The sequence below is a fragment of the Nipponia nippon genome, unplaced genomic scaffold (assembly GCF_047370975.1).
Source record: "Nipponia nippon isolate SJK-2023a ecotype South Korea unplaced genomic scaffold, ASM4737097v1 scaffold_2, whole genome shotgun sequence".
In the NCBI taxonomy this organism is placed as follows: Eukaryota; Metazoa; Chordata; class Aves; order Pelecaniformes; family Threskiornithidae; genus Nipponia; species Nipponia nippon.
The window spans coordinates 27,893,495-27,906,441 of NW_028262336.1; the positions used below are offsets into that span (position 1 = coordinate 27,893,495).

At 39.1% G+C, this 12,947-nt stretch overlaps 1 protein-coding gene and 1 long non-coding RNA gene across 2 annotated transcripts in view; one reads left to right on the top strand and one right to left on the bottom strand.

The window, feature by feature from the left end:
• LOC148055703 (uncharacterized) overlaps window positions 1-12,947 on the top strand; it is a 41,396-nt gene that overhangs the window by 28,058 nt on the left and 391 nt on the right. The window contains exon 3 of the long non-coding RNA XR_015704524.1: window positions 12,585-12,698. This is a non-coding gene — a long non-coding RNA (uncharacterized LOC148055703). The remainder of the gene's footprint in view (window positions 1-12,584; window positions 12,699-12,947) is intronic.
• The window catches only part of ADAMTS5 (ADAM metallopeptidase with thrombospondin type 1 motif 5), a 48,814-nt gene continuing 36,473 nt past the window's right edge, over window positions 607-12,947 (bottom strand). The window contains exons 6-8 of the mRNA XM_009473543.2: window positions 12,653-12,828; window positions 11,626-11,801; window positions 607-7,611 (exon numbers count right to left, since the gene is read on the bottom strand). Of these exons, the coding sequence (XP_009471818.2) occupies window positions 7,038-7,611; window positions 11,626-11,801; window positions 12,653-12,828 (926 nt within the window). The 3' untranslated portion in view covers window positions 607-7,037. The remainder of the gene's footprint in view (window positions 7,612-11,625; window positions 11,802-12,652; window positions 12,829-12,947) is intronic.

A 12,947-nucleotide genomic window follows, 5' to 3' on the forward strand; every position in this document is an offset into this window, starting at 1 on the left:
AAGTAAATGTTGGTAGTAACACATCCTAAGAGCCACGCTTCAACTGGAGTGTGCACACAAGTCTCTCTCACCAGCCCAATCCCCTAGTTCCTGCTTTTATCTTTCCTTTGACACACACGCTGTACCACCACTTCTGCACACGTCGTACCCTTCCATTACCCATTCTGGCAGGTTTTACCAACTCTTAGATTGGTTTATGTGGCTAATTATGAATTTCATTCTGAGTATCTTAATCCACTAATTCTGCAGGACGTTGCTTTTGGACAGATCCCATAGATTTCCTGGGGGCTTTGGGGAGGTGCAGGAGATCCCACCTTTCTGAATTCCAGGGAACAGGAGCTTTGTCTAAGGCTCTGGAGCGGCACCGAACGCCGCTTCCTGCACTTTCCTGTCGTATCATCTCATGACTCACAAACCCACTTTGACAGCCCACCACAACTAAAGTGCAATGTTTACATATAGAAAGAATATTTATGCCTTAATGTAGGGATCCGCTCAATCTCTTCTAGCTCATTTGTCTCTACTGAGGCACAAATGGCAAACAGTAGCCCACAAATATACCATATAGAACAAATATTTTGGACCTATGATACAGTTTATATTTATTACTTTTACCGAAGTCACAGAATCAAATGTTTTAAGATTACAGCTGGTAAATTATACATATGTAATAGTTTACAAAACAAAATATTGGCCTTCAATGTGTCATAGTACAGTGTAGACCTTGTACAATTGCAGTTCAAATGAATTTATATTTTGCATAACATATTATTTATGATGTAAACTGGCTGACATAGTAGTGCTCTAAAAATGTTAACTCTCTTCGATTAGACACATACTAGGATGAAAAAAAAAGTTTTGTGACACATCTTGGTTTTTCAAAGGTTTTTTCCAAAGGTATTTCAGTCAAGTTATCTGTAATGCACAAAGTGACACTTCCCAGAATATGCTGACACCAATAGCGTATAAAGAGGCACATGAAATAAACTAAACAAAACCAAACGTTGTGCTTTCCTGTTAGTCTTCCCTACAATACCTGTCTCATTTTATCTTATCTGATGTTAGGCAGATGACCTGGCAATAGAAATGAAATGGATTTATTGCTATACAGGAGTATACACTGTCTCCAACTTACTGGAATTGGGTATATTATTTCCTGTATCTGATGGGATTTTAACAAAGCACGTGTGCTTGACTGTCAGTGAGTATGGTTCATATGATAAACCATCTGAAAATTTCACAGTTCATATGCTAAATTGCGTAAACCAGTTCTTATAAATTAAAAGACAAATTCTGCTGTCACTTAAAGTGGTATTAGCCTGAAGCAGCTCCTGCAAAGCCAAACGATGTAATGAAGTTACTCTGAATTTACATAGGTATAACTAAAACCGGTGTAATAACTAAAACCGGTGTAATGATTTTGCCCTGTGATGGGAGTAATGGAGACCCAAATGCTCATTTGTGTATATATGTACATGTAGGTGTTTATATATACGCAAGCATACACATGCACACACACAAAATACGCATTTGCATTTAGCCATAGTTAAGTTCTACACGTGCCCACGTATGTGTTTCAACACGGACTATGCAAGGTTGATGTATGTGGAAATGATTTTAGTGTCCTTACAGTGACCGTGAGCCTCTACAGACACCTTTCAGGGCAAACAACAACGTGAGTTTTGTTTTCGGCCTGCGGCTCCACAGTGTGCAGAGGAGCAGGACAGCATCAAGATGTTCGGTACAGCATGTCTGGAGATAAGTTCTTACACCGCTCACCTGCAAGACTAAGAATATGTTTGGGGTGTTTCAAATTTTGTACGCTATCCCTGAAAACTTGCACTTGTAATAAGATCTTCTAAACCCCTAAGCTACATTTTGTGGTGCCAGCTGAGGGCCTGAAAATTTCTCTCACGTTAAGAGTCATTACCAGTACACGTGATAAACCAGAAGTATCTGCATTTGCAACATTATTTGAAACAAGACTGTTGAACTAGCTTTATGATACAAGCTAGTATCAGTGTACCCACTGTGATAAACCCTCTTGAAAATGTTACCGATGACAAGTATGAATGCAATGATGTACCCTGGCAACTCTATAAAAACTAATCACTTAATTAAAAAAAGGAACAAACCCCTTCAGAGCAGCAAATTTTTTTCTGAAAATTGCAGCACGTGCTCAGAGAATCTGATTTTGGCTCTTGCCATAGGCTCCATCTTCCTCAGCGACAAAGAACAGCACGGCATTGATTAGCACGAGGAGAAACACTCACCTAAACATATCGCTAAAAACCCACAGTTATTCATGTTCCATCCTTACAAATTCTGTTTAAAGGCTGCCCTAAAGATTGTCAAAGTCAAGGCTTATAGTCATTCCCTGGCATTTTGGAGTGGGTATTAAGTGAGGAAGCATCACCCGCTGGCCATCACAAGTTCATCTAAAGCCTCGTGGAGGGCTCTGGGTCTTTGGTAGCGGCTGGACGGCAGCAGACAGTGGGCAGAGAGGCTGAGCTGGCATTTAACTTATGTGAATGTGGGCACTGATAAGCAAGATGACTTTCAACAGTTTGAAACAGATTATTTGCAGTCTGTATAACTGCCCTTATGGTGAAGTGACTATGGAAGTCATTTGTATTGTTAAAGAAACTGTAGAAAAGCTGTAGGTTTGTCTATATTGCATTTTTTTTCCTTACACTGGACCCAATACAAGCTCTCTTGAGTTCAGCAGTCGTTGGACTGGATGAAAAGTGGAAGCAAGCAGATACTGTTATTTTTAAGGAAACACTGGGAACGCATGCTTTGCTGGCTTTTTTGCGTCTAACTTTGCCTGATGTGGTGCAAAGAGCTAGAATACAATGAAGTAAAACACTGCAGAGCCTTCCAAATTGGGCTTTTGACTTTTTATAGTCATATATACATATTTATATATGTATGTAAGCAGTGGAAAGACTGAAAAAGTAGCTTTTTTAATGGTTCAGTCTTCATAAACCGAATCATACATTGTTTCAGCTATATTTTTAAAGAGGCACACAAGAATTTCTCTGTAGTGTTTTCACTTAAACATAAGAAGCTGCATGAGAGAAGACTCACTTGCCACTCTAACAACTCAGAGAAACGTCATTCACATATAGAGGACTCCCATTTACTACAAGCCTGAGCTTGCTCCCATTGAAGCAAAGGGTAAGGCTCCCACCAGCTTCGGTGGTAAATCACTGAGGCGTGCAGCATGAACTGCACGCACCTGGGCGAAGCGAGCCTGTTGCCTGACTTCTTTAGGAGCTAGCATGGGTTTTTTTTTTGGTCCGCAGACCTTTATGACTTGCTAGTTGAGAGATTTTCGAAGTGTAACAAGGAGCTTTGAGCATGAGGTGTCACAAAATTAAAAATCTACAACTTCTCTAAGAAAAAGATGGTAGCAGAAAAAGAATATACATCTATACATTGTGCTCACATGTATACACATATACTCCTGTTTCATGCAGAAAGCTTTCTAAATAAAAACATACAAAAAATAACCAGTGCCATACATTATGTAAACTCACAAGGCATACTTTCAACATAAATTTGAAGCATAAATTAAAAGAGAGCAAGAAAGAGAAAGACAGAGACGACAGCAAAACATTTTAAATATAGAATTTGCACAATTGGTATTTTTGTTAAATAAGAATAAATAAATTCATTACATCCGTTCACATACCAGTTGTAAAAACAATAAATTATTTTATTTTTTTTCAGTGCTGTGTTGCTTTTTTTTTTTTTTTTTTTTTTTACAATTGTGATTAATCCACAAGATTATTCCCTCTCCCCCCGTGTGATAAAACTGTTTCCACAGGAGGGCAGCTAAATATTTCTTGTATACAGCCAAACCAAAGATAATAGGCTTTTCCCTAAGGAGAATGTCTTCTTTGAAAAGCAGATGCTCTAAAAACCACCAATGCTTAGGGGTCCGACTCCACTTAAGGCCACTGGAGATGCGTCCCAAAAAGTCAGCAGTGAATTTAACACTGACGATTGTTTCTTTCTATGCAAAGAGCAATACTCTGGATTTCTATCCCCTAGATGGATTTTATAAATCCTGTTTGGCAACGCTCGGTTGTAATGTAAACAATGACGCAACAGTGTGAGTGACAAGGAATTTGCTTGAGAACAGAAGTTGAAATGACAAAGTCACATAGCTTCATTCACCACTTACAGGAGATAGCTATGACTGACAAAAGCAAGGGTTGGAATTGGAGTCTGATTACAAAGAACAGCTAAAGAGCATGTGTTAACTAGAGCAGGCTGACCTAGTTTACCCTGCACTTTCAGGGCTGCCTCCATGGGCTGTCCCCTTTGCCCTCTCACCATGTAAAGGCAACTGCTTTTGGCTCACGCCAATTTGCTTCATTACTACACTGGTGAAAACGGAAAAATCGCTGCAGTGGTTTGTTCTCATATTTATTTATTTTTTATAAATAAACTTTTTCTATGAAAAAAGATACTCTTGATCTAAGGAAGCTTTAAATTTATACCCGCGTATGGTATTACTCTTCTGGAGCCTGAATAGCATCCAAAAGCTTTACTAATCCTGTTGAATATATAATAAATTATTACTATGATGCAAACACAAATACTTGCACATTCTGTCTCCGTTATGATAAAACACAGGAAAAACAAATGCTACTTAATCCAGCAGCTGTATGCAGAGACAAATGTTAAGTCTACACTGAGACGCATTCAGTCTTATTTTTTCTCTCCTGATGGTTTCTATTTGTTATGAACTTCTTTGAGAGGTTCTAGAACATGTGTAATACATACATAAGTATAAAAATTAGATTACTTGAAAGGAAAATAAGTGCTCTTATGTTAATAGCTAGAGAAGGCATAAATCTTAACTTTCCAGAACTCTGCAAATATTCAGAGCCTTGATCTCAGTTCTTAGGGTGGGATCACAGATTAAGTGGGGAATTTTCCTCAAGATCCACAATTTTGCGTAGGACTACTGCTAATAAGGAGGCCACATCATTCTTGAAAGCTGATTAGTAACATCCCTTGGTAATTCATTTTGACAGAGGAGGAGGCCCTGCCCCTATTACTGTTTATTTAGAACAGGCTACAAAAATAGATACTTCTCCAGGTTTCATCCTTGTAGATGTAGCAATTCTATGCTGTTTTGAAATCACCACATGCTTTCTTAGAGTTCATACAAACATGCCACAGTTGCAAAAACATGTTTGTGTCAGCCTGGAGTGAGACCTGCCCTTGCTACACACGCCAACAAGTCTTCTCTACTGATTTCATGATTGGGATTTTCAGAAGAGCCTGGGGTACTTCAGTGCTCGCGTACCACTGACTTACAGCTGCGAGGCTTGTCTGAAAATCCTCCTGCAGTCTCACACTCTCCTGTGTGCATGAACGAAGGAATAAAAGACAGATGGGATTCTGTTTTCATCAGCGTATTATAACCACTTCTTTCCCTACCTGTTACCCTAGGGCTTAATCCAAAGCCTGCTGATATAAAAGGAAGCAATTTTAACAGGGTTGCTATCAGGCCTCCACCTGTTACCTGCATAAGGTGAAAAGCCCATCCTCACTCACAGAACTTCTACCAGACAATAAAAGGATTCAGAAGTTGCTGCCAATGAAAACGATGACCAGCTACTGCCTGTACTGTGGAAACAGTCTTATTGATATTGGGCAAGTCCTCCACATCCTGATGTGGTCTGACTTCCTAGTGACCCCTCTTCCTCCCCAATGTGGTAGATACACAAACATGAATGCCTTCTATAGCTTTAAAAAAACCCCAAAACACACACAAAACAATCAAAAAAGACAAATAGTTACAAACTTTTGCTGGTAAGATGAATACCAGAGTTAGTTAGACATGATGGACAAAACAGTGATAAAATATTAACTGCTTGCTGTGTTTTTTTGACCTTTATAGCCTCTTCAAAAGATGTAGGTACATTACACATTGTTAGATTCAAGGTGGAAGCCATAGAGAAAATAACAGAGAAAGCAGTTGAACACAGCCTCAGAATATCTGAGTCAGAAGACACTTGATTATCTTACCTGTAATTTTTGGTTCTCTAACTAGTTTCTACAAAATACAGTATGCCTTTGTTTTATAGAAAGAAGACGCTAGCAGCTATTGTTCATTGACAACAAGGACCTCAAGCTGTGACACAGCTGGAACTAGAGGAAAGTTTACAAGCAAAGTGTACACGAATACCTCCTAGCAGCCAAATCCTCCTCCTGTGTGCATCTGACGTACACAGGGTGACGAGTTGCTGATGGTGCTGGTATTTGAGCAATGTACATGGGGGGATCCCTGGTCTGCAAGCTGCTGCAGTGCTCCTTCTTGGTGGAAACACAGTACTTGTCATAGAATAATGATCTGCTGTCAGGAAATTCCTAGCATGAAAATGTGTTTCCTTTTGTCAAACCCAAAAGGTATTGCTTTTTAAAACCAGCAGCAAGCTCTTCATTTTCCAGTAAAACATCTGCGGCTCCTTCTGAACAACGGACCAAGTCCACAAGGGCTGCAGATATACTTTGGTCAATCACTTTGCTAATGTAGTTTGTCTTTTGATTTTTTAATAGAACCAAGTGATATAAAGTGACATACCAAATGAAAGATATTTACAAAACAGTATAAAATTAGCTACTGTGGTATCATGGGTACATGTGACGTTTTCTAAGGACATACTGTATTAGAGGTAGGTGAAAAAGGGGAGATGATTCTGTAACCTTCAAATATCCCAGGATCCTCCATTCACTAGTTTTTCTTCTTTTGCATTATTTTATTTTATATTTTTGCAGACACAGAGGGCTTATAACAACTTTAATGCTTACTTTCTTGACAAATTAAGATCACCCTACTATTATTTAAAGCAGTGCACATCTTCATTTGGTCCAAATAGGCAGATTCTGCCCATAATTTGAGACTGTATGTAAGTACATTGAAGCCTTTGCTTCTCTCTGTCTGGGCAGACCTAATACTAGTATGTCAACAATGGCTTAATCAAACCTCTTTTAAAGAAGATCACAACCACAGGTTAACACTTTTTCAACAAGCACTGTTTAAATGCTGACGGTCTCTGAGAGAGAAGACATCCCTTAGCTAATTTTCCATGCCCGTCTTTGCACTGGACAGTCCTGGTGTGCCATCCTGTGTCGCATGTTCGAGAACAAGAAAGCCACGGCCCCGTAACCCAGCGGGGTTGCGTGAGCTGTGGAGTTACTTTGCTGCTGCTGCTGCCACTGCTGGTGACAGAGTTAGTCATTTGCCCTTGCTTCTTTGGCACAAAGAAACTATAGCGGACATCCACTGGTTGAGTTGGATCAGTTGCAAGTATCTGCACAATAAGAACCTCTTTTGTGGCAGAGTGTCCCATTGCATGCAAGAAATCATCTTTGTGACTCCAGCCGCTGTAGTTCATGACAGTCCCGTTGATGTCAATGATTGTTTCTGAAGTGGAGATCATGTATTTTCCATTGACAAGGTACTCACCATTTTTCTTTTTCAGGGCCAGGTAGGCAGTGAACCTGCTCTGGTCCTTAGTCTTGAACTGCCGAACTTTGATGTGGGTTGCCCCTTCTGGGATTTTCACTACATCTGTGTAGCCCTTGCTGAATGAAGTTAAAAAAAAAAAAAAAAAAAAAAAAGAGTACTCAGTAGCTAGCGTGAAATAAGCCTCAAGCCTTACTCCAATGCCTAATGAAGTCACTGGCATGACACATCTTGTTTCGTTTTAGTTCAGGCCCTGAATCCATCCAGCTTGAGGCTCATCTAAGATTAATTTAACCAGGCTCCACTGTTTGTCTATTGTATTGTTCTTTATGTTCTTGAAGAAATTTCTACTGCGGTTATTTCAAATTGCTTAATCTTTATCTTTAGTAATGATTTTACGTGAGTCAGATACAAGAGGAATGAAAAATAACAGATAGTTTATATATTTCAGCAAAGGGTGGGAGATATGAAATACGATGCACGCTTTGCCTGCCAAGGAAAAGATAATGAGATATGCATTGGTTACAGCTGTTTCTTGCTGTCTTTGCTATAATGATGATTAAGGAAAGCATGAGCAGAGTAACAGCTGGGTAGAGGTACCTTGGGAACATTTAAAAATAATCTTGATCACTGAGAAAAAATTTGTTTACTTTTAAATTCATAAAGCCGAAGATTAATTGTCAAGTGTCTAATATGAGGTGCACCCAAATGTTTAATTTGTACCATCACAGAGTTCTCTCTGTTGCTACTTATGAAGTATCTTAATTCAGATTTAGAAAAAGACATTTAACTCTTCTACTGTAAGTGACAAGTATTCAAAACCTGTAAGTGTGCTGGAATTTATCACTATTCCAAGTATGTTATTTATTTTAACTTCACTGATATACGGAAAAAAATCTAAAGACTATACATAGCTATAAGCTACCAGCTGGACTTCAGAGACACGTATTTTCATTTCTAAACCTGTGACAAAACCATTCTGCAAGTATCTCCTATCTGAAAAGTTCAGTGCTGAAACTTCTAGAAAAAAAGGAATGAGAAAATATACTAAATATATGTAAAAGTGAAGGGGTCTCCTTTGGGATTGTTTAAAGAACAGACTGCTAATTTTGAGAATTTTTGGCTGCACAAGTAGAGACAGCACAGACTACAGATTAAACCCTGCTATTTCCAGCAGTTATGGGACAACGACTAAAACTCTATTGATTTAGCACCTCCATAAAGCTGAAGGAATAATGGTGCAAAAAACGGGCTGGGGGGGACTCTGCTCTACAGCACTGCATAAATATTTTTACATAACAGTTGCCAAAATAGCTCTGTTAAAACATGTTATTAAAGTTACAAAATCACTTGTTCAAAAACTAAAAGCAATGCTGGAGAATTCAAGTCGTCTGCAGAAAGAACTGTAACACTCCATGTGCACAAAGAAGCACGTGCAGCCTTAATTCTCCCCTTTCCCTACTTCTGACAATTTGGCTTTACAGCCTTTTAAAAAAAGTTCTTAGGAAGCACGTTTTCCAGAAGATTATGTTTTGACTGCTTTAAAAGAAAAAAGTACCAACAAATGTTGTTATGGCAATCCTCTGCAACGGGAAATACTACTTTCCCCTTGTACACTTAATAGTTTCCCTGTACATTCAATGTACAGATTGCTACAGTTTGGTTCATAACGGACAGTAACTCAGGAGCTGCTATTTTTCAGTGGCGAAAAGATAATTTTACTACAGCCACTGCCCTTTCATATGTAAAAACAGTTTACAGCCAATTAAGATGTCACTATTTTAATGAGGGGTTTATTTTAAAGTCAATTAGTCGCATAAGGGAATTGTCTCAATATTTCCAGTAAAAAATAAATCCTCGTCACTCCAAAATTCAATCAAAATAAAGTTAGAACATACTTGTTACTTAGAGGTTGACTGTTACTTTCTAAACGGGGCAACTTTTTGAATGCATTGAGGTTGAATTAATATTTTACTCTCTGACCAGTCTCGTTTCAGTTAAAGGCATGATTTGAGGAGTAAGATGGTAACTTCATAGGAATAACTGTAATAGAATCTCTCCATTTCCAAGTATATCTATGCTACAAACCTGGCTTCACTGAAATTCATGGAGTCCCTTTAACATTTTGCTGGAGCCTGGATTCCAGCACAAGGATCATTACTGAATCACATGAAGTATATCTCACACTGGCTTCTTCATTTAGACATCCCAGACATTTCAATATTTACAAATTGGAAAAGATTTGGTTTATATAATTACTAATTTGGATGGAAAGTCATTCTTTTTGGCAGAGGTGCTTTGGCATCAGCAGGTGAGTAATCATTGGTTTACCAGGAAGAAGATTAGTTATGTTTATTTTCAGAATAAATTCACTCTCAAAGCCATTTTTGACTGCTATTAATCAGTATGTTGAAATGTATAGAAATAAAAGGTCATTTCAGGAGTCAGATTTCAACTTCTGGTAGCTTTCAATATGCTATGGAAGAATTTGGAAGATATAAACCAAAATCAAGTTTATGTACATTTTAAAAGATGGTACACTAATGCAGTCACAGATACTGAGTAGAAATTGTCAACTGAAAGTTTCTAAGAGTAGATCACTACAGCAGTCCTTGGAATCTATGTAAAGGATAATTAAAAATCCTCATTTTTCTATGAATCTTAAGACTTGAAGAGGGAGGGAAACAAGAGTTCAGACAGAAAGCAGACTTACTTGACATTGGTATCTCAGTACAAAGCTTAGTGCTGCCCTCAATGTGGTCAGGGAAAACCATGGGGGCGGTTCCTTTTATTTTACTTGTATTAAGTTTTACTATAGTTAAAAGCTGAACTCTGACAGAAATATGTTGTATGGAATCATAGAATCGTTTAGGTTGGAAAAGACCTTTAAGATCATCAAGTCCAACCATTAACCCAGCACTGCCAAGTCCACCACTAAACCATGGCCCTAAGCACCACATCTACATGTCTTTGAAATACCTCCAGGGATGGGGACTCAACCACTTCCCTGGGGAGCCTGTTCCAATGCCTGACTACCCTTTCGGTGAAGAAGTTTTTCCTAATATCCAACCTAAACCTGCCTTGGTGCAACTTGAGGCTGTTTCCTCTCGTCCTATCGCTTGTTACTTGGGAGAAGAGACTGACCCCCACCTCACTACAACCTCCTTTCAGGTAGTTGTAGAGAGTGATAAGGTCTCCCCTCAGCCTCCTCTTCTCCAGACTAAACAACCCCAGTTCCCTCAGTTGTTCCTTGTATGACCTATTCTCTAGACCCTTCACCAGCTTCATTGCCCTTCTTTGGACACGCTCCAGCACCTCGATGTCCTTCTTGTAGTGAGGGGCCCAAAACTGATAACTGCTATAAATATTTTGACATAAAAAAATCCATCTGGGGATTGATATTATGCCAATGGACATGAAGGGATATAGCAAACGCCATGCTTAAGCCTATGTTTACTTCTGACATCTCATCTAGTCATCTAAGCTCCACATACACTCAGCAGTGTGAAAAGGTATTTCTAGGGTATAATCCTTCTCGGCTATCAAGGAAGACTTTTACAGCTGTGCTCTAATGCTGTCTGCTTCTCTCCACTAACTACACAAGGAATCTGTGTCACGAAATCAGGTGGGATCTCCTCATTGTCATTCGTAGTTAGATGAGATGAAACACGTTCTCAGCGTGTAACTTGCTAACACAGCATCATCTGGGAAATGCAGAGTTTCAGAGATACCCAGATTATTCTGACTCCAATAACTTTCTGATTCACTCTTCTCTTCCCTTTCCTCTAGAAACCACAAGCCATCTGACACAGCAAGATTAGCAAGTAGCACAAGATGCTATGCCTTATTCTAGGCCGATTTCCTATTAATGGGGTGCTCACCTCTATCACTGGCACTTTGTGTCAGAAATGAACTGGGTGCAGTGTTTTGCCAGTTGATTATTTGCCAGTTTGGAGTAATGCTAACAGGCCATCTGTAAACATCTGGAAAGTGCAATAAAGCACAGGCAATGTACTTTTTTGCTCAATCTTCATATGAAAGTAAATTGCATTTAGAGACGGAAAGAAAGCAAGCACATAGCAGAGTTACTATTTGCACAAGAAGATATATTTACTAATACTCAAGATCAATACCTCTTTTTGGTAAAGGTTCCCATGACTTTTGTGCAGCTGGAATTGTCTCCTCCACACACCCCGCATTTGTCATACTGGAGCTTTGAACCGATGATGCCATCGCAACCAGTTCGGATGCATTTTCCCCGGACGCAGACTGAATTACTGTACGGTCGACATTCAGTACCATCAGTTACCTAGGCAATCAAATGACTCAAGTTAAAACTACCATGGAAAAGATTTGCTTCTGTGAATCTGACTGGCAAAACCCAGTTACTTACTTATGTCACCTACTCAGAACAGAGTGCCTACCCTGACAGACCAGACTGAGTTTCTCTAACATTCCCAGCACAACAGCAGATGAAATTTAGCAAAGGGCTGAAAGCAATGACAGATAACTCCACCGTAAGACACTAAAATGACCCTGGCTTTAAAGATGATCTCACAGGTTATTAATAATAACAATAACAGTACTTGTAGAGAGCCTTGCATTTGAGCTATCTACATCTAAATGTCACCTTCATAACATTCAGAGGCAGAAACCTGCAAGTATAAGCATGGGAGACATTTCATTTCAAATTGCATCTGATATAACAAACTGACCACAAGTCACATCTATACTAATTGGCTAATTATTCTTTATTAATTGGCTCCATAAGAGTTACTCTGGACTCCCTTAACATAATTCAGGGTAAAACTTGTTCTTTTACTCACAGTACTCTTTCTCCTCCAGAAAACCCCAGAATGACAGATGACTCTCCAGGCAGAAACCCCTTTATCCACTACTGGAAACAAATCAGTGCAGAGTGCTCTAAGAGGCCCATATTTTTCCTGAATCCACATACTGAGATGTGGAAAAACTTATCTCATTTTAGAGGCCAATTCTGGTCCTAATGTATAACCAGTGGATCAAACCATGAAATCTAATCACACAGTTAAATGTTTGAATCATATGATTAATTTCTTTTCCCTTCTTGTAGGGAAAGATTTCGAAGATACAGGACACTTCTAAACTGGAGCATGAAATCATGATTGGAGATGCCATTACCTTCTGAGAAAACACCACATAATAGCCAGTTCCTCTGGCTCGGCAGGTGAGCTTGCAAACGTCTCCAGGAAGTACTCCAGCATACTTGGGGACCCATTCAACAAATGTCTTGACACCCTTTGCGTCAGACTGATAGCCATTCCTTGCTTCACACTGCTCTTGTCGAAAAGATTTAGCTGCAGAATTATTCACATCATTAGTGACTATTTCAGACCATGCTGCAAATATCATCATGCCCATCTATTATTCCAATTTCTTTTTTACATAACTTTTAAGTTACGTCACTTCACCTCTT